This window comes from Haliaeetus leucocephalus, unplaced genomic scaffold (assembly GCF_000737465.1).
Source record: "Haliaeetus leucocephalus isolate CR32 unplaced genomic scaffold, Haliaeetus_leucocephalus-4.0 Scaffold92, whole genome shotgun sequence".
NCBI classification, from domain to species: domain Eukaryota; kingdom Metazoa; phylum Chordata; class Aves; order Accipitriformes; family Accipitridae; genus Haliaeetus; species Haliaeetus leucocephalus.
In genome coordinates this window covers 3,671,712-3,696,552 of record NW_010972528.1, presented here as the reverse complement: position 1 = coordinate 3,696,552, position 24,841 = coordinate 3,671,712, and the positions used below count along the sequence as shown (strand labels likewise).

General features: G+C 36.2%; 1 protein-coding gene across 1 annotated transcript in view; it reads left to right on the top strand.

Annotated features, from left to right (window-relative positions):
• Positions 1-24,841, top strand: part of NFATC3 (nuclear factor of activated T-cells, cytoplasmic, calcineurin-dependent 3) — an 85,186-nt gene that overhangs the window by 38,760 nt on the left and 21,585 nt on the right. Inside the window, exons 7-12 of the mRNA XM_010585219.1 lie at positions 15,149-15,348; positions 16,546-16,718; positions 17,509-17,649; positions 20,073-20,128; positions 20,741-20,867; positions 23,298-24,350. Coding sequence (XP_010583521.1) covers positions 15,149-15,348; positions 16,546-16,718; positions 17,509-17,649; positions 20,073-20,128; positions 20,741-20,867; positions 23,298-24,350 — 1,750 coding nt within the window. The remainder of the gene's footprint in view (positions 1-15,148; positions 15,349-16,545; positions 16,719-17,508; positions 17,650-20,072; positions 20,129-20,740; positions 20,868-23,297; positions 24,351-24,841) is intronic.

Genomic DNA, 24,841 nt, shown 5'->3' with positions numbered 1-24,841 from the left:
CAGGTAAGAAAAGTCATGATAATAGATTAGTTCCAGCTATACTGAAATATGATATAGCTTCATTTGAATCAGAAACCATCTTTCTTTTGGTGTTGAGAATAGCTTCTGAACACTACAAATGCCTCTTGTTCGTGTTTTTGTTAGGTTATTTCTGTGAAATGGTACCCATAAATTCTGATAACTTTCACTTAAATGTTTGGAGGAAATTAAACCTGTCTCTTCTTTCTTCAGCATGAACCGAAGGTTATTACTCACAGTTTAATGGTAGCTATCTCCTTAAAAAGTAAGGCATGACCTAGTTTCATTAGATTTGGACTGGTTATCTGTAAGGGCAAATAAGACTTGTTTCATGCTTTCTTTTTTGACATCGCTTCCATTGTCTTAACAAAATCGTGAAGCTTCATTGTGTCTTAAAACAGTTTAGATGAGTTTCAAGAAAATGCAGTAGTGCAGGCATCAGTCCTCTTCTGGCTAACAGAGGGTGGTGATACACTGACTGTTTTGTGATAACTGGTACCTGTCATTAATAATAGCTTTGGCAGCATTCTTTAGCTAATGCTAAATATTCCAAATGCTAATGGCATCTAAAGTGAATTATTTAAATATTTTGCAAACATTATTCAGTTGGTTGTTGAGCTCAGAATTAGATGTAAGGTCCTCGTAAATTAGGCTTGGCTTTCATAGGAAAGCTTTGCCATCATATTCTCTCTGAAGAGAAAGATGTGTGGGTTTGGTATTTTGGGTTATAACCGTGTGCACAAGCTATGATGTGCTCCTCTCTGACTTTGAGTTCAGCTGTGTACACAAATATCTTACTCTGTGCAGGGAAGACTTCTGGATTAGTTAGGGGTGGTCACTGATGTCTCCTTTAATATATACAGTGCCAGCTGGCTCATGCAGCTTGAAAGGGAACCCACCCTCTTATTCACTGGATTCAGGGAAGATTGTGCAGAGGAACTGTGGGACTTCTTAAGATGCCTTGATTTATCAGTTTGCTACATCCTGGGGTGAAAGCAATGTCTCTTTATTTATTCACCTCAGTCTTGTTTAATGGTCTTTATCTTAATCCCAGGCTAGGTTAAGATAAAATTTAACAGTTCATTTGTAAGTCAAATCAGACAACAGTTATAAAATCTTTGTAAGACAAATGTGTGTGTGGGGAGGGAAGTAATCTGATTACGGTTACAGCAGGGCTTGTCTTTTCCCCCAAATCCGGGATATTTCTTGTTCTTTTCCAGCAAAACAGCAGTTGGTGTTTCAGTCCTTAATCTTTCACTATAGCAGTCTATACATTAAAAAATGTATTTGATATATTTATCCTATTCCAGTAGTTGGAAATAGCTCATTACTCTTTGAGACCAGATGCAAATTACTAATAGGATTGGCATAATCAGTCCCCATTCTCTTTCTCCTACTCTTACTGTAGTACAAACATGTTTATTGTTTTTTCTCCTTATAGTTTATTCCTTCTCTCTGGCAAGTGAATTCTGTCATGATTTGTAATTATATCACTTTTGGAACAACTCTAATGTTATACCTACATAAATAAAGATGTACCAGCAGAATTTAAATGTTTTGGAGTATCTCTTCCTTTTTCCTTGCCTAAGCAACCTCTTCCCTCCAAGCTCTTCATCTGATTAATTTCTTCTCTCAACCTGACTCCTAATCATATTCTTTGAGCTATTTATCAAACTCCATTTCTTCTCTGATAGCTTACCTTGAACTTTTTTGTTCCTCCTTTTATCCTCTTAAGACTTCATATTTTTCCTTTCTCTCCCTCCAAAACAGGGCTGGTTATCTGCATCCTGTCTTCTTTCTTGAAGATGTCTTTCCTTATCCTTCCATTTCCATTCTTAATCTGAGCTCTTCATCCAACTTTCACGTTCCCTACAGAGTTGCTCAGTGTTTTGCTTATCACCATACCTTGGCCTAACCAGCTTCAATGTTCTCCTATTGTCAGACCTACTAGATTTCTTAGCACAGTGGAGACAAGGGTTGAGTGCCTATCAGGGAAGTCTATGCTGCAAACTAGAGAAAATTGAGGATGCCTGGACGAGGCTGGAATCTGAAAGTCAGCCAGGCAAATTTCTTCATGTGGAGCATTGTATTGCTTTAGTCGGTGGAGAACAAGTAGACACAACATCCACGTGCCAAGGTGCTGGCACTGAAATTTAACACATCATTAACAAGGACAGAAACTTGAGAGATTTTAGCTGACAAAATAAGTCTCTGCTGAGCTTTTGTGAACTACATTCAATTTCTTTTATTCCGCCCCGCCCCCGGGTGCTTGTGTCTTGCACTAATATTTGCGTTAAGGGAACTTGTTTTTCTGATGTTTGTGAGATTTGACATATATATGTAGGCTTTCTTTTGCTTACAGAACTAGATGCTTCTAAGCTGCAGTACTAGATGCAAGTGAGAAAAAACAAATCTGTAATCTATGTGACTTACACCAATGATTTTAAAAGCTATTTATTTGCATTAGAATTGTGAAATACCTTGCTATGGCAAGAATGCTGTTTTAAAAATGGGGATAGTATTTATGTGTCTGATAGTCTCATGCTTAAACACATGGATTGTACTATGCGTCTCTAAATTAAAATGAATACAAATGTAAATCAGTATTCTATTTTGCAGTTTGGTCTCTTCCAGCTGGATTAGAAATTAATTGTTGTGCTTGATGGGAGAGAGGAAGTTGTTATGAAACAAAACACCGATTTGTATTAACTTTTTACTCACTGGTGGGTTTGGTGAAAGGTAATTACTAAATAGCTGTGAGCAGATGAAAATTACTGTATTTAAATACAAAAGTGAAGATTTTTTCTAGCACTTCCAGAAGCTTATTATGCAAATCCAGTTCACGATATGCATTACTGTTTGTTTCTGATTTAACTTTTTCTTTTTGGTCGTCTTAGCTTTACACCAGTCACTTTCATGTGTGTGATCACTGTAATAAAGTACTCAACGTTTTCTTGTGTGAAATAACTGTACGTTAACCAGTGTCAGAGACGAGAAGGGATGTGGGTGAACAGAATAGAATAGAACATTTCAGTTGGAAGGAACCTACAATGATCATCAAATCCAGCTGCCACATCTTGGGGTGCCTGAAGGCCTGTGTGCTTCCTACACAAATTGTTTTGCTCTTAAACGTTATTTTATAGAAAGCTGGAGTAGAGTATTTAATTTCTGAACTGTGAAACCTCTGTAGTTCTGTGTGTGCAGTTGATGTATTATTTAAAATAAAGATTTTAATATAGTACATAACTTAAAGCCATTAATCTATTAGTGCATGTCATTAATCTATTGCTAATACTGTACCATACCTGTTGCTAGGAGACTAAGCTTCTGACAAATTTGGCATCATCTGTTGTGAGTACATTTAATCAGCTTATTTCCAAATGTGAGGAAATTAAATGAGTGGAGCGTCATGCTTTGCTTTGTAAGTCCATTAACTTTAAGGAAGCAAATTCTGTAATGAAATTTGCTTGTTCTCAGCTTTTTTTAGTGCAAAATGTTCTAAATACCAGATACCTCTCATTTTAATCTCTGCTTTCCTGGGAGTATGTTCTAGCTAATCCATGTCATCTGGAACAATTTCTTTTACCTTGGTAGAGAATCTGGAAGGTAATGCTGACAATTTTCACAGGGAAGGAATAAATAACTTGGCAGAATTGTTAGCGAGCAAAAGGTGGCATGTTGAACTTTTGTCATCCAGATTATGTTGAAATTTTGTATTGCGTTGTCGGGAGATATAGAAAGCCTCTGAGCACTGTCTACCTTTACCATTCTATTTCAGTAGACTAGAGTACTTACTTTACCCATCTATGAAGCCTTTTAAACAAATAGCTGCCACATTTCATCTGACTGTAAATGAATGATCATCATTGCTTGAATTTCCCACCCTTCCCACAGGACAAGTTATACATAATAAAATAATGTTTACATTTACAATTTGTTAGAATGAGTTTTTTCTGTTATCTAAAATGTTTAGGGTTCTTCATGAGACTTCACTTGGATAATGCTTATGATCAAAAACATAAGCATTTTAGAGCAGGTGGGCACATGATAAGGATCTCCCGTGAATAGTTTTTCTTCTTTACTTTTGTGTTTTAGCTTTCTGATCTAAAATGATTTTTTCTTTTTAAAACAAACAAACAAACTTGTTTTGAATAGTGTGTTCCTGCTATTCATGTTGACTTCTGCAATTTTCTGAGTTTTCTTAAGTATTTTAAATTTAATGATATCTTTTGGTAGCAAATTCCGTAAGCTGTGTTGTGCACAAGAAGTATTTCCTTTTTATCTTTTGTCCTGTTACTAGTAAAGAAGGTCATATTCATGATATTCTTCTTAATAACCATACAATGTGATGTACTGAGGGACTGTTGAGCTAACAGCTACTTTTTAGCACCATTCTGTATACAAGAAGGAGTATCTGTCCTGTGGCCATTTACCACAGTGGTAATCGGTTCTAGATGTGAACTATGATAAGGGTAATTTATTCTAAATTCATGATGTATCTGCAACAGACACTGTATAGAATCCACCTGTGCCTTACACGTGCAAGACAAATTTGGGGGTGGTGGTAGCTATTAAGAATTTGCCTGTACCAGAAGTGTCTTTTTGCCATACTATGAAGGGTTTAATGGTAGAATCATTCATCAATTCCTCTGCTGTAAGCAAAATTCTTACTTTAGTTGCTTCAGCAGTAACAGAGGAGGGGAAGCATCATGTAATCCATATGGACAGCTCAGCAGTATTACAGCTGAAGAAAGGTGTAAGATCAAAAATTAAAGAAATGTTAAATAAAACCTGGTTTATTTAAATGGTTATACACTTCTAGTCACTGACAAGCAAACAGTAACCTCCTGTGTGAGATTTAACAGAGACCTGTGAAAGAGGGACTGAACGTCTGCTCTGTTTAAAGTGCTTGCAGAGCTTGAAATCATGACTGAAGAGCTGAAGAAAAAGTAAGCTAACTGAGCTAAAGTAAATTAATTTTGAACTACTTTGAAAATTCTGAAACAGGAACGTGTTCTCAAAAAGCCTGTCAAACTCTGAGTTGTGGTGGAAGAACCTATAACCTACAGGAGAGGATCTAACCAAGCAATGTCAGAAATGATCCGATAAAAATAAATTAACGAAAGATTGTTTAAATGAGTATATGTTTGCTGGCTTGTAATTCATGGCTGTCACCTTTTCCCAGATGTTCTGCGTGGCCAATTAATGTAACTACTTGAATAACAGGTATAACATCAGAGTTCTCCCTGTTGTCTAAGCTGAATAAACAGCATGCTTTTTCTGTGTTTCATGACCCTTCCCATTCTTCCTGCCTTTCACTCTTCAATTTTTATTTTTGTCTTGAATTCTTCTTTATTTTGTACATCACCAGAAGGCAGACTGTATCCCAGCTCTAATTGCCTACTGTTGTTTGGTGACAACAACCCGCAAATAAATCTAGAAGGCAGAACGTAAGTCTCAGCCTGTGTGAACCATGTAGTGGGCTGTATTGGGAAAAACATTGACCTTTGGATGAAGTTCTAAAAATAGATATTTTTCAAGAACAGTTTGATTACAATTTAGGCTTCTTCTGCTCCAGAATCCCCCCAAAAGATAGTAAAAGCCTTATTGATGCATCTACTATATGTTTGAATACTCAATCTAGAAAATGCAGTAATTAAGATGAAAAACATTAAAAATTTGCACACTGGACAACAGTCATCTGCTTTTTGTTTCATAAGTTTACTAAAATGTGGGAAAACAATAATTTTTTTTCCAAAGTAAAACCCAATTTATGGGGTTTTTTTCCTATTGGTTATGTGGGAATAACCCATTTCTATCCTGGAAATGCTTGTCCAAAAACTGTCCATAACATAATTTAGCATTGGGAGTTGGTATTTCAGGAGTAGCACTTTTTTTTTTCTCAAGAGATTAGAGCAAACTGCAGATGGATAGTGTATTGTGATGGCTAGTTAGATGTGACTGGCAATTCTGCACTGTGTGAAGTTGTGCTATTAGTCTAACACTATTTTAGCTATGAATTGATCTTTTTTTTTGGGTAGTGTAGAATGGGACAGGACTGTGAGCTAAAACTCTCTGCAAAATATGCCTGAAATTAGTATTTAAAACACTTTCAGTCCTGTCTGCAAGCAGTGAGTGAGTGTGTAAAAGTGTGAGATTTCAGAAATAGAAATCCAAGTTTTTAAACCTTGAAGGATGTTCTGTATGTTGTGTAAACATATGGTATCATGACCAATAACGCACTAATATTTGCAACTACTTGTTTGCTTTAGTCCTTTGCAGGACCCGTTTGTCTTTGTGACGACCTTTACAATGCTTTTAAAATTGGACTTGTGCCACTACTCTAATAGTTTATTAAAGTTTGTTCCTTTTACATCTCACTGTTTTTTTTTCAGAATTGCAACGGTCTGTACTATTTTAAAGTCTTCCAGTCAGTCTACTTGCTAAGTTCATTTAGCACAAGAGGAAGGAGGATGCTTTTTTGATGTGCATGCTTTTCCTTCTCAGTTGATGGAAAGGTACATCAAATAATCAAGTGATACAAAATAGTACTGCACTTCAGGAAAGGGAAGTAGATGTTGTTTTGGTTTAACATAATTAATTTTAAGATCAGACATTTAACTTTTTGTAATATTATAACCTTTGCAGAATCAGAATGAAATAATAAAAAAAATTCCATGTGCTGTTAAGACTGGGCCGGTAGTTGGGGTATTGTCTAGTAGATTTGAATGGAGTTTTCTTCCATGAATTTCTCCAGTTTCTTTTAAACAGTCCATAGAAGATTATAGATCAGCACTCACTGCACCTCTGCAAGGTCATAAGGGATGACTGTGTTCAGTCTGACTTTCGATAACTTCCCTGAACTCGTAATTTCTTGGTTTTATATATATGGTTTGTTTCAAGCTTTTCAAAATGCAGCTGTTGATAAATTCATGATAAATTGTACCACTGGTGTTAGTCACTGTCTGTCTTTTGTTTCAAATTATGTTCATCTTCATGCCTTTGGATCTCTGTCATCCCTTGCTTTTATTCCCAGGTCATTGTTAATAGGTGTACTGTGCATCTTGGCAGAGTAGCCCTTCAGCTTTTAAACCAAAATGCTTCACAGTTCTTTAGGAAAGTTCCTGTACAGCACTTGAAGGGGAAATTCTTGTGGAGAAATATCTGAATAAAAAAGTTTGGTGCTTCAAAGCCATGCACCAGTGCCTCTTTGATATTGCTGTCCAAAAGATTCCAAGCTTGTGGGTAACATCTCCATTGTCTCAGAGGGCAAAACATTTCAAAGGCATGGTTTACTTTTTTTTTTCTTTAAATGAAATTAAAAAAATAAAATTATTTTACTTTAGAAGTGGACTAAAATTTAAGCAGTGAAAGTTCTTTTATTTTAGGATTGTTTAGGTTTCATGGTGAATTGTATCATATCTTTACTCATACAGTCTTCCAAAGTAAAAGTAAAAATACCTAATTCAAGAGAACAGCTTTATCTTTCCTTTCACCTCCATATAATGGGGCCTCTATTCTCCTCTTTTGCCCTCCTTACCTTGTAACTTTGGGGGGTGTTCTAAGGAATACAGAAGTCACTGAAATGCATCTAGCTGCCATGAGACTATCAAGGAGGATATAACTAGTTACAACATGCTTTTGGTATCAAGGTGTTGAAAAGCCTAGGAAATCTCCATCTGAACTAAATGCTTAGTTAGGTGCTTTACACAGCCGTGTGTTTCCTTCCCCATTCTTCATGTTTGAACTGAGGATTTTTATTTGGATACTGGTGCATTTGGTGAAGATAGAGTTGTTAATCAAGTCTTTTGTTCACTGAAGTTATCCCAAACTTTTCCCCTGACATGTCTTGTATTTCAAGACTATGTCCTATTTTCAGGGAGGCCTATTTGTATGTAAAAGCTTTCTTTCTAATAAGCCTGCTTTACCAATCCAGTAATGCCATAAGCAGTGAATTAATTGTGCAAAGGCGAAGGAGCACTAAAGTGTTGATAGAATCTTCAATTAGCAAGCGAAGAAAAGGCACATAAAAACATGAGCATTAAACCCCAGTGAAAGTTTGGTTAAACGTGGCAATTTCCTAATAAATGCTGGAAAGTTCTGCAGGAAAATTGCTTTAAAAATACAATCAAATGGGGTTTGGCACTGTCTGAATGTCATTAGTATTGCTTGATTGCTGAGCATACAACTTAGCTAATGAAGTGATTTTTCTAATTACCCCCTCCCCCAAGTTTTAGTTCTATTTTTTTTCCTTAGTTTTTAGTCTGAATGAGTAGGCATGTGAAACCCTGACATCACTTCTGGATTCAATGACACTATTAGGTGTTGGGGTTTTTGTAAATAAATAAAGGGGGTTTTGGTTTGCAGAAACAGACTATTTCAAAGTATACTACTATTGTCTGATAAGTACCTGTTTGCTGTGAAGTGTATATTTTCTGTCAGATATTTTTCTCAGGTCTTGTTACAGGTCTTATGAAATCACATCTTGTGGATAAATAACATTTACATTTGAATAGAGATTGGTAATACGTGGGCTGCATCAATAAATGGAAAACATAGACAGAACCTTCTTAATTTAAAAGAAGGCAAGGAGGAGAGGTAGAACCTCTAAATATTAGAGACTAAAAAAAACTCTTCTCACAAGCTTGTTGAGTGTTGCACGCTTTCCTTTAGATCAGAGCATGGAATTGATGACACATGAGCCAGATATGGCCCCAATAGAATCTGCATGTAATCTGGAAAAATGCTAACTTCTTTTTTCCAGGTTGATGCCTCTTATTTAATGTGACCTATTTGCTTTCCTCAGCAGGGAAAAGGTTCTCACCACTGCCACAAAATTCCAAGTTTAAATGCTGCTGTCTTCGGTGATCAAACTAATCAAATTAGCCTCTAGTGTTACGCTGTTTTTAAGGATGTTCCGTATATGCATTAAGAACCTATGAATGTTTTTGTAATATGAAATACAACTTCTTGGATGATCCAAAAATTCTCTCATTAATTTATTGTCTTTGCAGTTACTTAGTAGAAATTGTAAGCTAAGTATTGACATGCATGCATGAGTTTACTGTATGCAGTATAGTAATACGGCTGGAACTGCTTTGGCGTGAAGCCCTTCTGGCTTATCCTGTGGTGACCTTCAGTCTTTAGCCTTCCAGCTTTAGTTTAACTTACGCATGCACTGACCTTTGCTATGGAAACGATATAGAAACACAACAACAACTTGGCTGAGTTTCCTCAGCAAAGCAGTGGGTGGTGTATCAGTATTCTGTTACAGAGGAGGGTTTCTAGAGGTCAGTAGTGACAGTGTGCGGTAACTTACTAGTTGTCTACAGCACACTGTTTGCTACTCCTGGAAAAGTAGTATATCATATCTCTTTTTTTAAAGTAAAATCAGTAACTTTTTTTTGTAGTGTGTAGCTCTAGGATTGCACATTAAGAGAGTAAGTGCTGGAAGGTATACTTGAAAATATACTTAGTGCGCAACTAGTAGTTTAAGTTACTGTCTTTTTCTATGTGACCCATGACTGAATTGTGGGCAGGCTGATATTGTAGCAATTTATTGTAATGCATCTTCATTGTGTGATTCTGCAGCATTTGCCAGTAGGTTGTAAAATGTTTTATTGATTTAAATACCTATGGTCTGTATAGAGACACTATGTTCTTATTTGTATATATTGTGTATTCTTTACTAAGGTGCACTAAAGGTACAGATACCATGCCTTCATTAGGTATTTGAACAGAATGTAGTATATGTTCTTTCAAGTTAATTATGTAGGTATTTTCACTGAAGAACAATTAGCAATTTTTTTTATACTGACTTGAATATTTGGGCTGTTCAACATAGAATTGTGTGTAAAGCAGATGAGGTAATAAGAAAGTGTGACCCTGCTGTCAGTGAAACTAAGAACAATCAACTTTTTTTATTTTAAATGGGAACAAAACTGTTTTTAAAAGGAATGCATTTGAAATTCCAAAATATGTCATTTTTCCTGATTCAAAGTTGATTTGGAGTAGTAAGTCGTCTCCATTATTCAAAAGACAGGTATTGCATCAATAACGGCAATTCAGGCTCCAAATATCATCTTTCTTTTGGGGGAGAGATGACACCATTCCTAGGAGACAGAAGGTAGTTCAGACTGAAAATTCAGTCTCCTGCGGGGACTAAGTGTGGTGGGCAGAAAGTTCTGCTTTGCCTACTGTGTAAAGTTTTTGTGTAGGGAGAGACATCCAAGGCTTCCTGTCACCAGGATTATTCATATAATGGACTTCAGAATACTTTCATGCTCTTCGGCAAACTGCTGAATGTACCTGCAGTTAGATTTCAGGTGAATTAACAAAGTTATCCAGCATTGTCCCCTGTTCTCAGGAATGGTATGACGTGGGCTGTCTTTAATTTTGTGGTACTAGGCACAGCGTGTTGTTGGTTTCACTGAAGGCTTTGAATGATTATGTGGTAGAAATTACATGGGACATGCAGGCATCCTCTCCACAAGCTATCAGATCATATTCTACATACCCTTTGGCTCACTGGCCCCTAGACTCTTCTCTTTGATTACAGAAACTGTGTACATTTTTTATTTTACTCTTGCAGAATCATGTCATGCCTAGAGTTGTCAGCTCACTTATTTATTAGACAAGATTTAAGGGGAAAGCGTTAATTCTAAAGCACAAATCTGTGTAATAAACAACTGACAAAAAAAAAAAACCAACTTTTTTTTTTCTTCATCAACCTGTTATTTTTGACAATCTCTCCAGCTGCCTCAAAGTTTTAGCTAGCCCATAAGGCTGTCTCATTAGCATCCATAGCCTGTTAAGCTTATTGTCATCTTTGCTGTAAATACAGGTGTTGGAAACACGAGGACACTGTGCAACCTGCTCATTGCTTGCTTAAGACTGTGTTGTTTCCCTTTTATGCGTGCTCATTACTGTGATCAGGCCCTGAATTACACTCTACAATGTGGAAGAGGGGGTTATTCTTTTCTTCCCCATACCTCAGCTTCCTTAATTGCCACACTTAATTGCCCATGTTGGTTATATTTGTCGCTTTATATTGTTTTTCTTTTATGCTGTTCTCTCTCTTTTTATTTTCAACCTTGAATAAATGCAATAAATCATCTGTAATGCAAAGTATAAATTTATGAAGCCTCTGCTACCTTGGCAATATATTACTACTCTGCCTAACTACATACACACACACAAACGCATATATATATATATATGTATGTGTGTATATATATATTTCAGTACTTTTAACAGGACTTCATTGCAGATCTTTTACAGCAATTCATTTGAGACAAAGCTATAGTGTAAGCATCCGATTGACATAGTTTGGCAGGGAGGGGCCTTGTTGGCTTGCTTGTTTTGAAACTGGTTTACACTAGCATGGCTTTTAAGTATGTATGAAATTTTCAGGGGTTTGTCCTGATGTTATTACAGACCATTTTTAATTAGGAGATGCCTTACTTATATGTTTCTGTATTATAACATGCATAGGTTTCTTCTAAACTACTATGAAAGTGTATTCTGTTGCATTATAATATTTTTCCTTGTAGTTTCCTTGGATTTCTTGTTTGTTTTCATTTAATTTAATAAATAAACCAGAAGGAAAGTGACTAAAGGTGGTAGGTACTACTGTGTGGTGTCTTGTTGTGGGGTGTTTGTAGTTTTCTGAAGCTGTAGTAACATAGTTTCAAATTTCTACTCTGGTATAGCTAAGGTACTGCAGTGATGTGAGACAGTCAACAAGCACACAAGCTTGTATCACAAGAGTATCATACACAGAACACACTTCATAACCTATTGATATATAACTAATCTGTTGGTAGGGTGGGTATTTTTTGTCAGACCTTCCCACCGCTTTTCCCTTCCCACCGCATGCTTTGCAGAAGCCAGGCCTTATATGTCTTCCATAGTGTATCTGGGCAAGTGTAGAAGGTGAACCTTTGCTCCAGAATAATGGAAGCAGAACTAGTGTTAGATGCTGCTTTGAGCAATTCAAATGTAGTATATGACCGTAGAGTCTCATAGGCAAAATACCATTGCAACTGCTGGCAAGGGGTATATTTTGCTTCACTAAATTAAACTCCTGTTCTGGGTAGGCTTCTGTAGAGGACAGTTTCTCCACCGACTGTAGACAGACCAGCTTGGTTTTACAACTATCCCTCCGCCCCATATCACTAGTATCTCTAGAACTGTTCTGTACATGTCCATTGTTAAGGAAGGGGGAAGAAAGATAGCTTTAATTGGAAATCAGCTTTGTCACAGTGACCCCATTTGGAAGTTATTCAAATTTTTGAATAGGCCTGGCTTGTAATTTATATAATTCCCAGTATTAGAGTGAACACATTTAACAAACATCACATTTAGGCTGTATTCCACTGTGTTAAGATTTAATTTTAACTCTGAGGAAAATGGATGGTGGAGTCACAGTGTTGAGAACTTGGGACAAGATGACTGCTGTAAATGCTAAACTAATACATGTACTTAAATTTTCTTTAAACTCCTAAAATAATTCAGAAATAGAAATTATGAAATTATTCTTGGAAATTATGAAAATAATCATTTGGTGTTTAAGAAAAAAATATCTTTTGGAAAGATGTTGGTGTCCTGCATCAAGGTTTGTTGGGGTTTTTTTCTTGGATTTAGGTCTGTTTGTACCGGGAACTCCAGTGAGAACAAAAAGATTTTACATATTTGACAGAACAAAAGCCTGCAAATAATAGACATACATATATAAAATGCAAATAAATGAGATCATGTAAGAAATTAGTTGGAAATATGTCAATTATAGGTCAGGACATTGTATTTGATAAAAGCTGCATGACTTTTAAAGATTGCTTGGCTTTTTGTGGCAAATATTTTTCCTTCATTATAATAAGGGTCTGAAGCAGTAAACCCATGAGATGTGACTTTTTGATTTAATGTTATTAAGTCAGTTCGTTCTGCTTGCCTGTGTGTGCATCAATTCTCGATGGTAGTTGGAATCGGGTGAGGAGACAGATGAGAATTCATTGAGTTGAAGGACAGAAACCAGTCTGCTTTAGCACAACCTTATTTGTAGTCTATATACAATGTAGTACAAATGTAGTCTTCATCTGATGGTAAAAGCTGAACCGGACTGGCATCTTAAAGGCACAACAGCTGGGAGATGTTGTACCTCTCCCAAGAAAGATACAAGGAGATTTGAGGACAACAGAATTTGGAATTCTTTGTCTACAACCATGGAAAGCAGCATAGTCTCCTTACTGCAGTAATCTCCTAGAGATCTCCCCACCCAGAAAAGCAATAGAAGCAGTAATTCTGAACTGTTTCCTTTCTTTTCTCTCTGTTCACTTTAAAGACAAAACAAGAGAGGTAGAATGGACATTTTTCTCTGTGTGAATGCTGTGATTGTGACAATGTATTCGATCTATCAAACTTTTGTGTCAGCTGCATGTTGTTGGTCAGTAACAGTTACATGCTGTAGCTTGTCTGCAGTATGACTCAGGAATTATTTTAGATTTTGTGTGTGTGTGTGCGTGCATGCTGGATACAAAGAAAGAGGTGAAGAACAAGCCTCAGTTGTTTTGGGTTTGAGTAAGCTCAATTTTGTTTGTTTTAGGTGGTCTAGATTTTGGCTGTTCTGTTCCTCAGTCCCATTTAACCTCATTGGGCAAATGGGAAGAACACTAACTAAAATATGACCACATTGTTGTATCCAGATGGGTTAATTAATGAGTATTATGTCTTGGAAAAAAGCATTCATATGAGGCTGAAAGCTTTGAGAATGGCTCTTCAAAGTTCCAGACTTCTGTCAGAAACTAAGTTTCTGTTCTTGACTAAGAAAGCTCTAGTAAAATTGACAGGATTGGTAGGTGCTATCATAGCTGTAACTTGAATATAGAAAACAGGCATTCATTTGACATACGTAAAACTCACTGCAAATAGTAGTGCATCAAGATACAAGGAATCTACAGTGGTGCTTCTGATTTCTGAGTGTGGGTGTACTTTGTTTTTTGTACTGCTGACTACCAGTATTAAATTACTCTTGTAAGTAGGTTAGATTGACATGGTTTTGTTTGTTTTTAAGTGCTAGTTCTGTAAAGAGCTTGGATAATATTGTTCTGTGACCAAATAACTCTCCCTAGAGACAAAAATATTGACATGACAAAACCACGTTTAAAGAATGACTGTCTAGCCCTCCCTCCTTTTGAACATAAGTTGATGTCAAAGTTGATGAAATGTACATTTGCTGCATTGCTTTTTAGAAATTATATAACTTGCAGTATTTGCATGGATTTATAAGACATATTTTACAGACTTTGGATTTAAAATTGCAGTGGCTAAAGGAAACTTGCATGTTACTGTTGGTTAAAATTGTTTCCTTAAATCTCCTGGATAATAAGTTACCAATGTGCTATCATAAAAGTAGCTTTTTCTTTTAGAGTTCAGGGTTGGGTTTTTTTCCTGATGTTTCAATGTGTTTTGGGCCTAGAATTACTACCATTAGCTCAAGCAAGAGGGAGTTTTGTGACAACTGAGTGCACTGGTGGTTAGTCTTGTATTTAAGAAAAGGAAAGATGCATGAATTAACATCTATCAAATTTTGTTTTTTAAAACATTTTCATTGCCAAAAATAAACCGTAATTGATTTTCTAGTTATGAATTAAATATTCTTTGTCCTAACATAACACATTTGCATCCACAAAAACTCTTTAAGTTTCATAAAACTCAGTATTCTGTTCCATAGTAGAAAAACTTTAAAATACTTTTAGTATTTCTAGAAACTAGGTGTATCTTAGTAAAATTGATAATTTGGCTTTGATTAAAAATGATATCAGAAACAGACCTATAACATAGCATAGCTTTGATGTAGAAATTCTGTAGATAAAATGATTCTTTTCTCTTTGAGAGATTCAAAAGTAATAAAAGTATTTTGATATCCCTTTGTTCTGATAAATGTTGCTGATACTTGTATTGGGGGACAGATATCTGTACTCAGTTTTCTGATTTCTGAAAAGATTGTAGAAGTTTGCAATTAAATACTACTCTGACTCTTAAGTCTTTGTACTAGTTGTGTATTTACATTACGCACACACAAATGCAGTAAAAGTCAACTAATATTTTAATATTACATCTACTTTTTCATCAGCTCCTGGGCTACAGCGAAAAGCCGGTAAACCTACAAATGTTCATCGGAACAGCAGATGATCGCTACTTAAGACCTCATGCGTTCTACCAGGTGCACCGAATCACTGGAAAAACAGTTGCAACAGCTAGTCAAGAGATAATAATTGCCAGCACAAAGGTTTTGGAAATACCACTTCTTCCTGAAAATAATATGTCAGCCAGGTACATCACAGCATAAATTAGCTGTTTGCTATGTGTCTTTTTTTTTTTTTTTTTTTTTTCCACCATTTGTGCAAAGGTGAAAGAAAAATCTTGTAGAATAGGGCATTTTCCACAAATATGGCTCATGGTTAAGATAGACACATCTCTTTAAACATGACAATGTTTAGGTAGTCAGAAGTAAAGGAGTAGAGAGACAGGGAAGCTTATAAGATTGACGGGGAGAGAGATGAGTGCTGCTGGGATTACACTTCCCTATACAATCCCCATACATAGGACTCCACCTTTGTAGCATTGCATGTGGGTTACTGGCTGGTGGAGTTTTCATTTGATTTTACAAAGACATAAGACTTTTCTCTATGAAAATACAGTCATACAGTTTAGTTGTTTGTTTCTTGACTGAATGTGGTGATTTAACTTCTGGTATCTTGGTAGGTCTTTTCCTTGTTTTGATTATTTTTTTAACAGTTGCGTTATTCTGACTTTTCTGGTCTTGCCAGATAGAATGTGCTAGCTAACAGTTTAATGGTTGGTTATAGCAACAATTAAACTGCTCTGTCCTAGCTGGAGGGTCAGTGGACAGAGTAAAGCACAATTATGTGTTTATGTAGCACATTTATTTCTTATGTAGACTTCTCAAGTCAGCTTAAATTTTCCTAGTTGCAGAGTTCATGCTAGTTCTGTTGAATGCTATGAACCCACGATGATGTGCAAGATAACACTCTCATAAGCTTATGTATACGTGTTACTTGAGTACAGTATGTGTCTCGTATGAGTAATTGATAACTGTGTGGAATGGTAGCTAGGATTTGATGGCTACACTTTTGTCATTCTCTAGTCCTTCCTAAGGCAGAACTAAATCTGTCTCTAACTCCTTGTAAATGATGTTTACTATGTTAAATAACTTCAAAGGTTAAACAATGTACAATAACACATAATTTTTTAAAGGTTCAAAAAAACAGCAGCTAGACATTTACAAGACAAAAATGTTTTGACAGACTACTTGCTGCCATTTTTGACGCTAACAGAACTTTTAATCTCAGACATTTAAAATAACACTTAAAATAGCGTAACATGGGGAAGAAATAGAATGCTTTTCATTCTTTAACAAAAGAAAGGCTTACAGAGTATACTTTGGCAATAGTTTGATTCATTTTCTTCCATTTCTCTTCTGATCCATCCGTCCTCACCTATCTCCAGTATCGATTGTGCTGGTATTTTGAAACTTCGCAATTCAGATATAGAGCTCCGTAAAGGAGAGACAGATATTGGAAGAAAGAATACCAGAGTGCGACTTGTGTTTCGTGTTCACATCCCACAACCTAGTGGAAAAGTCTTATCTCTGCAGACTGCTTCCATACCTGTTGAATGCTGTAAGATTGCTTTAACTATCCATAATTATAGTCATGTTTTCTGCATGTGTCAGTAGTATTGTCATTCTGACAATATTTGTTGTCAGAATTATATATAACAAGTGTGTGTAAAAAGCATTGTGTGTAAAAGAGCTAAATTACCAAAATGTAATATACCTTTATTTAAAGGTGGCACTTGCCAAGTGGCAGCCTGAAGGTTTGGAGGAAAAACAATGTTTTAGGCTTTAAACCTAATACTGCAGTCACATAGCTAGCAGCTTCAGTAGTTCCTGTATATTAGCAGAGGCAGCTGATACATCTCAGTGAAAATAAATATTCATTTCAGAAGGAACTAATACTATTTCATTTACAAAGGTCTATATATACCATTACTTGTCTTTATACAGTGTTATCTAATGAACAGCTGAACTTCTAGAGAATTCATTTGTTAAATGCTGGCACTAAGGAATCAAAACACAATCTTAATCTGAATTTCTCCTAGAATTCATTTTGTCTATAAAGTGCTGAAGTAATTTTTAAATCAGTATTCCTAAACTAAAAATTTCATTTGCTTTAACAGTAGAGACTGTTAGGATTCCATGGCTTCTTGGTGTTTCTTTTCTATAATTATATAATTTCAACATAATTTTAAAAACAAAGATAAAATCATACACAAATATGATTTGTATATGTAAATAGATGGTTGTTTTAGTTTCATCCTTGATCCTTCAAATTCAGATCATAAAAGAAATGTCAATATGATTAAGATTGTGAATAATAATTTTTCCCTTAATTTTTTTTTTTTTTAAAGCTCAGCGGTCTGCTCAAGAACTTCCTCAGATTGAGAAGTACAGCATCAATAGCTGCTCAGTAAATGGAGGCCACGAAATGGTGGTGACAGGATCCAATTTTCTTCCAGAATCCAAAATTATATTTTTTGAAAAAGGACAAGGTAAATACTATCTTACTTTTTTTTGTTGACAACCAAGCCAAAAACATTACCTGAGCTTGATTTTAGGAAGTAAAAAAAAAAAAAGAAAAGAAAAAGAAAAAAAGAAAGTTAAGTCGCAAGTAGTAATCTGAAACTTCAGTTTGGGCACTGATCTATTTGCTCATTGGCAATTATGAATGAAATAGTACTTCTGATTCAGACAATTACAGGCTAACTAAGTTTGAATTGTGTGTGTTTGAAAGATGCTGTGGACAGATCATACCATGTATTTTTTCCTCATTATAAAAAAAAAAAAAGAAAGAAAAAATGAAAATGGGAATTAATGGAAATGCACTATTTGGCATTGATGTCACGTTATATCTGACTTAATCATTGCATAGGAACTGACTTACTCCTAAGACAATGGAATAAATATTAGCTAGAAAACACTACTGATTTTTTCTGATATATTTGCATAAGATTTTCTATGGAAGTTACTCTTAAGGGATGCAGTTTTTAAAAAAGTCTTAAGATCAGACTCAGATTTGGTGTGCAGTGTAAGCTTCGGCTGTGTCTATGCCTAATTTGCATCTGTAAACAGGCAAGTGTGCATGTAGGTAAAATATTGGCAATAAGTTGTGGTACAAACAACAGCGACCTTTTGTACACGTATTAAACATTTGTGTGCTTGACAAGCTGGTCAAGTATTTAATTGCCAAGAAATCAGAAATGTTATAGTCAGTTGTATTACATGATTCTCATTCTCTAGAGTCCAAGTTCTGTCTTCTAGGCAACACTTAGTCATGGGTGAGAATTGCAGCAGGCTTACACTTGTATATTAGCAAAGTAGAGTTAAAAATTATGTTGCAGGCATGCATTTCAGTTAAGATACACTAAAGACATAGTGTTTCCTTCATGCATTGAAATCTGTGGAAAAATTTAACTGCTTCCAACTGATCTCATGAAATTAAACAAATTATTCTTTGGGAGGGTAGTAGCTAAAATTTTGCAGTCTAATATATAGGAAATAGAATCTCAAAGTAAGCATGAAACTTGCAGATTTTGGATGAATATTTCTAAAACATCTTTCTTTAAATGTAAGTACAGGTTTGAAAGCTTTTTTTTTTTTTCCTAATCCCATGTTCTTCCTCTTTTCTACCACTTTCATAATTATGCAACTCCATAAACTAGAGAATTTAACACCAAAAAAAAGCTGTCAAATAGTTTTCATTTTTAGTTTACTACAACCAGATATAATGAAAGTTTAGCAAGTTTTCTTTGTTTTGGTTTTGTATTGTACACAGCTGCATATACACACACTCAGGTACATACATACATATTACTCAAATATGTTCGGTTATTCAGCATTCCTTCCTGGTTCTGTAGCTCTTCTGGATACACATCTTGTTCTTAATATTTCTTACTTAGACTAAAATGCATGAAAAATAGTTGAAAATTTAGGACTAGCTGTCTTAATACATAGAGTTCCTTTTCTTCCTTGATTGTCCCTTTAGTATAGAGAGCATAAAATCTGAACAACTTAAATTGTTGTTGCTGTGACTTGAATACCTGATTTGAACTTCTGTGAAACACTAGCAAAAGTAAATCATTAATAATAAAAGTTTGCAACCAAGTCCAATTCTTCTATGACTTATTATTTTGTTAAATATTTAAGCAAGGGAGTTAGGGGTTTTTCTTATTAACAAATGCACAACATAAGTGGGGGGTTTATGTAATAATGTATTTTGACACACAACTTGAATGCCTTTTAAAGAAGTACTGCTGCTAGATAATAGCTTCCCTGATAGCCTGTACAAAGCCAGTAACACAGAACCGAGTGTTAGATTAAGGATAATGGATTATGCTAGGTCAGAGCAGAGAGAGGTTCACCAAGGTGATCTACTTCCCTCACAACACAGACAACTTGCCTGCTATTTGAACTACTGGGTCTTTCGGTTCATGCGAGCGTGTTTAAATGTATAACCTGTGAGTATGTGCATGAAGATATGGCATATGTTATCTCTCACATGGTGACTTGTAGGTTAAGGCATCAGCATGTTTGAATAATCACAAGCGTTAGTAGTAATTTAACTACCTTTCAAAAATGTTTTTAGAAAAATGGGGAAAAAAATCCCTCTGTACACTTACAGTACACACTGTCTCCTTTGGAATTAAATCCAACTGTATGTAATTAGCAGATTATGTTAAAATGCAGAATCCTGCACACCAGTCAACTTATGGACAAGGTCTGTAGTGTTGAAACTCCTAAAGCATCTCTATACTTTACACTTCGTTTACAGTATATCTCTGTCAGTTGAATGGCCTCTTTCTGACTGAAAATAAATGCAGTTTTATATTAAGTATTTAAGTATTTTTAAGATTAAGTATTTAAGTGTTTGAGAAAATGCTTTTTGCTTGAATTATTTGTAAATTTCTTTCAACAGATGGACGACCTCAGTGGGAGGTAGAAGGGAAAATAATTAGGGAAAAGTGTCAAGGGGTGAGAAACAATTTTTCTTACTTTAGAAAGCTTTCTGTTTTAAATGAGAAACTAAACATCTTCATTGTTCTGAAATTTAGACTTCATTTAGTAAAGTAGACCAGTGGCTGATTCAGACAGACAACTGGAGACTTCTAAATTGGCCTAATACTATAAAGTAGCCATTAAGATGATGCTTTGAAGGAACTGGAAATAGTATGCTTGTTGTGAAAGCAATGAAAAAATTGAAAAAAGAAAAATTAAGATAATCTTGCTAAGATGACAAATAATTTCCAGTGCACTAAAATTTTTCTTAAAAGCTTTATGATCCAAAATGCAATTCTTTGACTGCTAGAATATTTTTATGCTCTGGCAGATAAACAAAGCATCCTTTAGATGATGTGTCTATTTAATTAAAAGCATTACCTTCAGAACACTTGTGTTTAAAAGAAGAAAAATGTCTCCAAATAAAAGTTTGCTCATAGTACTGTTTTAGTATGCAATATACATAAACTTGAAGTTTACCTATTTCAAAATATTAGTTTGCTTTAGTTTTGCAATAAGTGTTTTGGGTTTTCTGTAATTAAGAGCAGTTCCATTTGCATTTGATATGTAAAACTTTGTTTCATATAGGCAAACATCATACTTGAAGTTCCTCCATACCATAACAAAACCATTACAGCAGCAGTTCAGGTGCAGTTTTATCTCTGCAATGGCAAGAGGAAAAAAAGCCAGTCTCAACGTTTTACTTATACACCAGGTATTAAATAAAAAACTAAAATGTTGCATTTTATTTTTTTTTTTAAAATAGGCATTTGAAAGTAATTCAGACAGTCTTGTACTTTTGACAGGTAGATAAGACTAGCTTTGACTTGTTTGTAAAACAGCTTACTTAAGCTTGTCTAATTAAAAAGCTGAAATTTAGCATAATAAGCTACAGTGCTATAATTACAGCCAGGTATTTCTTCATTACACTTTTTACAGAACAATTTTCATTCTACTTTTCTTTAAGAATGATGGTGAATCTCAGAAGCTGCTCTTCTAGATAACTGTAGGGATGACATGGAGGATAGTGAGATCACAGAACAGGTTTTACGCGTTTTGCCCCACCCCCTCAAATGTCAAAAAAAACCCCAAACAAAACAGGTTTAGGTACAAGGAAGATAGATAAAAAAATATTTTTTCCCCTCTCTGGACACATTGCAGCATGTTGAGAGAAAATAGTTTGTAACTGTATTAGGTCTGGCTGAGATGGAGTTAATACTCCCCATAGCAGCCCTCATAGCGCTGTGCTCTGCATCAGTAGCTAGAAAGGTGTTGATAACACACCAGTGTTTTGGCTACTGCTGAGCAGTGCTGGCACAGCATCAAGGCTGTCTCTCCAACATTTTTGCCCCCCCCCCCTTAATGGCAGGCTGGGGCAGGGCAAGATCTTGGGAGGGGACATAACTGGCACAGCTGACCTAAACTAACCAAACAGATATTCCATACCATATGACATCAGCTCAGATATAAAAGCTAAGTAAAGGGAGACAGAAGGGGGGCATTTTTGTCTTCCGGAGCAACCGCTATGCGTTTTGAAGCCCTGCTTCCCAGATAGTAGCTAGACATCGCCTGCTGATGGGAAGTAGAGAATAACATCATTTGTTTTTCTTTGCTTTCACTTTATTAAACTGTCCTTATCTTGACCCACGAGCCTTTTGTTATATTTTCTCCCCCCTGTCCAGCTGAGAAGGGGGAGTGATTGTTAGAGTGGCTTTGGTGGGCACCTGGCATCCAGCCAGGGTCAACCCACCACAGTAACTTAGCCAGAACCGAAAACTGTACATCTTAACTGTACATGTAGTTAAAGCATCTTAATCCCTTCTGTTTAGTGTGAGGAAGTGCTTGCTACTAGATATGCAATGGCTACTCCTTTGCCTGCCACTTACTTCCTTTTAAGAAATTCATACCCATTTAGAGTAGTCAGAATTCACAAGGTACCAGTGATGGTGCTAGACCCTCTAGTACTGTCTGGAGGACTTGAAGTCAGGTATCTGAAGGAGTCTTTAAAGTCAGACATGGATATTAATATAAACTTCTTAAAGCTAATGTGTATGCCAACAAAGCCAACTACCATTAGCTTATGCTATTTAAAATTAGATTTGCTCACGTGTGCTCTAAAATTACCTACTTCATACCTTCATGTGCAATTTAAGCAATGTTACCTAGGTATTTGGTACACTAAGTGTACACTAAATGTGTTATCAGGTTTATGTGGTATTTTTCAACCATTCTTAAGAATATCAGCTCCTAAGATAGTTATAAGATACATCTTAAAACTATTTTTTTTTGAGAAATCCATATTTAAATTGTTTAAATGGTAGAATGCAGTAATGACACTGCTTAAATAAGAAGCAAGTTTAATTATCACTGCAGCTGTTATTGCACGAATGTTCTAAAATCCCTTTTATCTATAAATATATATAACAGTTTCTTTAACAGTGTATTGTATGAAGTAGTAATTGAGCAGTTAAGTGTTAGCATTTTTCTATTTGTGCTTAAAATCAATATCTTTTCATGAGCCTACCAATAGATAAAAAAAAAAGAAGTGTGTCAATTTTTAAGTCTCTGTATTATAAGAACAATTGTTACCATCATTGAAATTGGGGGATGTGCTGAAAGAGCTGCTGTAATTAAAACAACATGCAGTACTTGAGCTAGTTTAACTGTGTTGCCAAAGTTCAGTTGTCATCTTGATCAGAGGCTAAGGAAAGTTTGAAGCCAGCTAAAAATTTCATTCCCCTTTTGCGTGGTGCCTGATACTGAACTCCTGTCTGCCTATTTTCAGTGGAGCCTAGCAGCAGCAGTGCACCCTGTGCTCCTCAGCCCCCACCACACACACCTCTGAGCTGTATTCTTTAGATGTATCGGACTTTCTCCGGCTGGGTTGCAAATGTCTTTAAAAAACATGCATTGCATAGCAGGGTGTTTTAGAGGGGAACGTAACTGACTTTGAATAAATGCTAGGAGAGGTCTTCTGGCTCTTAAGGGTTAATATAGCAGGCATACAGTAAAAAAAGAGCAAAAGAAGGGAAATTAGAGCAAGGACATTAACAACACTGTTGTGGCTGTTAAACAGCAATTAGTGTGTATTTATCACAGGATACATATGGGTTGGAATTGTAATACAGTGTTTTACTTCTTCTAGTTATAATGAAGCAAGAGCACAGAGATGAGGTGGATTTGTCTGCTGTTCCATCTTTAGCCTTGCCTCACACAAGCAATGTCCAGGGCCTGCATTCTATCCGAACTCAATTGCCTTCACCAGAACAAGGGCATCCACATGACAATTTACTGTCTACATCACCCAGGAGCCTTGTGTGTCCAGTTCAACCACCATACACAGCAATGGTGACCTCAGCAGTATCCCACCTGCCACATATGCAAGGTAGAAACCTTAGTCCAAGTGAAGAGTGTCATGTTTTGCCTCCTGCTGTGGTTCAGTCTTTTCAGGTAACATCAGCACCTCCTGTGAGGCCTTCTTACCAGCCTATGCAGTCTAACGATGTATACAATGGACAGTCTGGTCTTCCTATGAACTCTGCCTCCAGCCAAGGATTTGATACTATTTCATTTCAGCAAGACACAGCTGTACCTCATTTGATAAATCTTAGCTGCCAAGCTCTACCACCAATGCAGTTTCATTCTTCAAATGCAGGTTCTGTGTCGACATCAAGTACAGCAGGGCACCCGCTAGTACACCCAGCTCATTCAGGACACTCATCTTCTCACCTACCGTCAATGGGATACCACTGCCCAAGCGCTGGGCAGGGCTCCATCCCTTCTGCAATGAGTCGGTCCCTTGGGCAGGCTTCTCCCCAGCTGCAGCAAGTCCCATACCATTCTGCAAATCCAGCATCCACTTCATCCCCATCCCCAACAGCTTCCCACCCTTTGGTCCATTCACCGCTGTCTGGACCTTCTTCACCCCAGCTACAACCTATGCCTTACCAATCTCCTAGCTCAGGACCTGCCTCATCTCCCCCGCCAACCACTGTAAGTCACTCGGGACAGCACTCCCCTCAAGCACATAGTCCAGCACTGGGAGGTCTTAACGCAGCATCATCCCTAGTCCACCATACCGTATGCGATTCATCTCCATTTTCACCAGATGGGGCAGCTATTAACATTAAACCAGAACCTGAAGACAGAGAGTTGAGTTTTCAAACAATAGGACTACAAGACATCACACTAGATGATGGTAAGTGGATATAATATTCTAATACTGGGATATAATCTACATTAAACTACAACGTGGCTGTGGGAGGGTTGTTTTGTTTTGTTTAGAACACGCTCCTCTTCACAGAAGTAAACTGGTATCATCAAAGTGGAGTCGTATTTTTGTGTCCAAAGCAATGACTTACTTAAAACTAATGATATCAGCTGTAAATTTGTAGTTCTACAGTTCAAATACTTCAGTCTAATTTGCCCATAGACTTTGTTGTTGTCACAAAACAGGGCTTGAGGAATTAACTCCTACACATTGACACCTTATATACAAGGAATTAATTTGAAGCCTTTTCTTATTGTCTTGTTGGTATGTTTCAGGGAAAGTCATAACAATATATCTAAGTTGCACGAATGTAGTTTGGAGTCTTGTTTCTTGGAGTTGTCCCAGTTTTGAAGGGCAGGCTAGTTTTTTTGAAAACATATCAATCACATGCATTTTGGCACTATCTTAGTCTTTTTCAC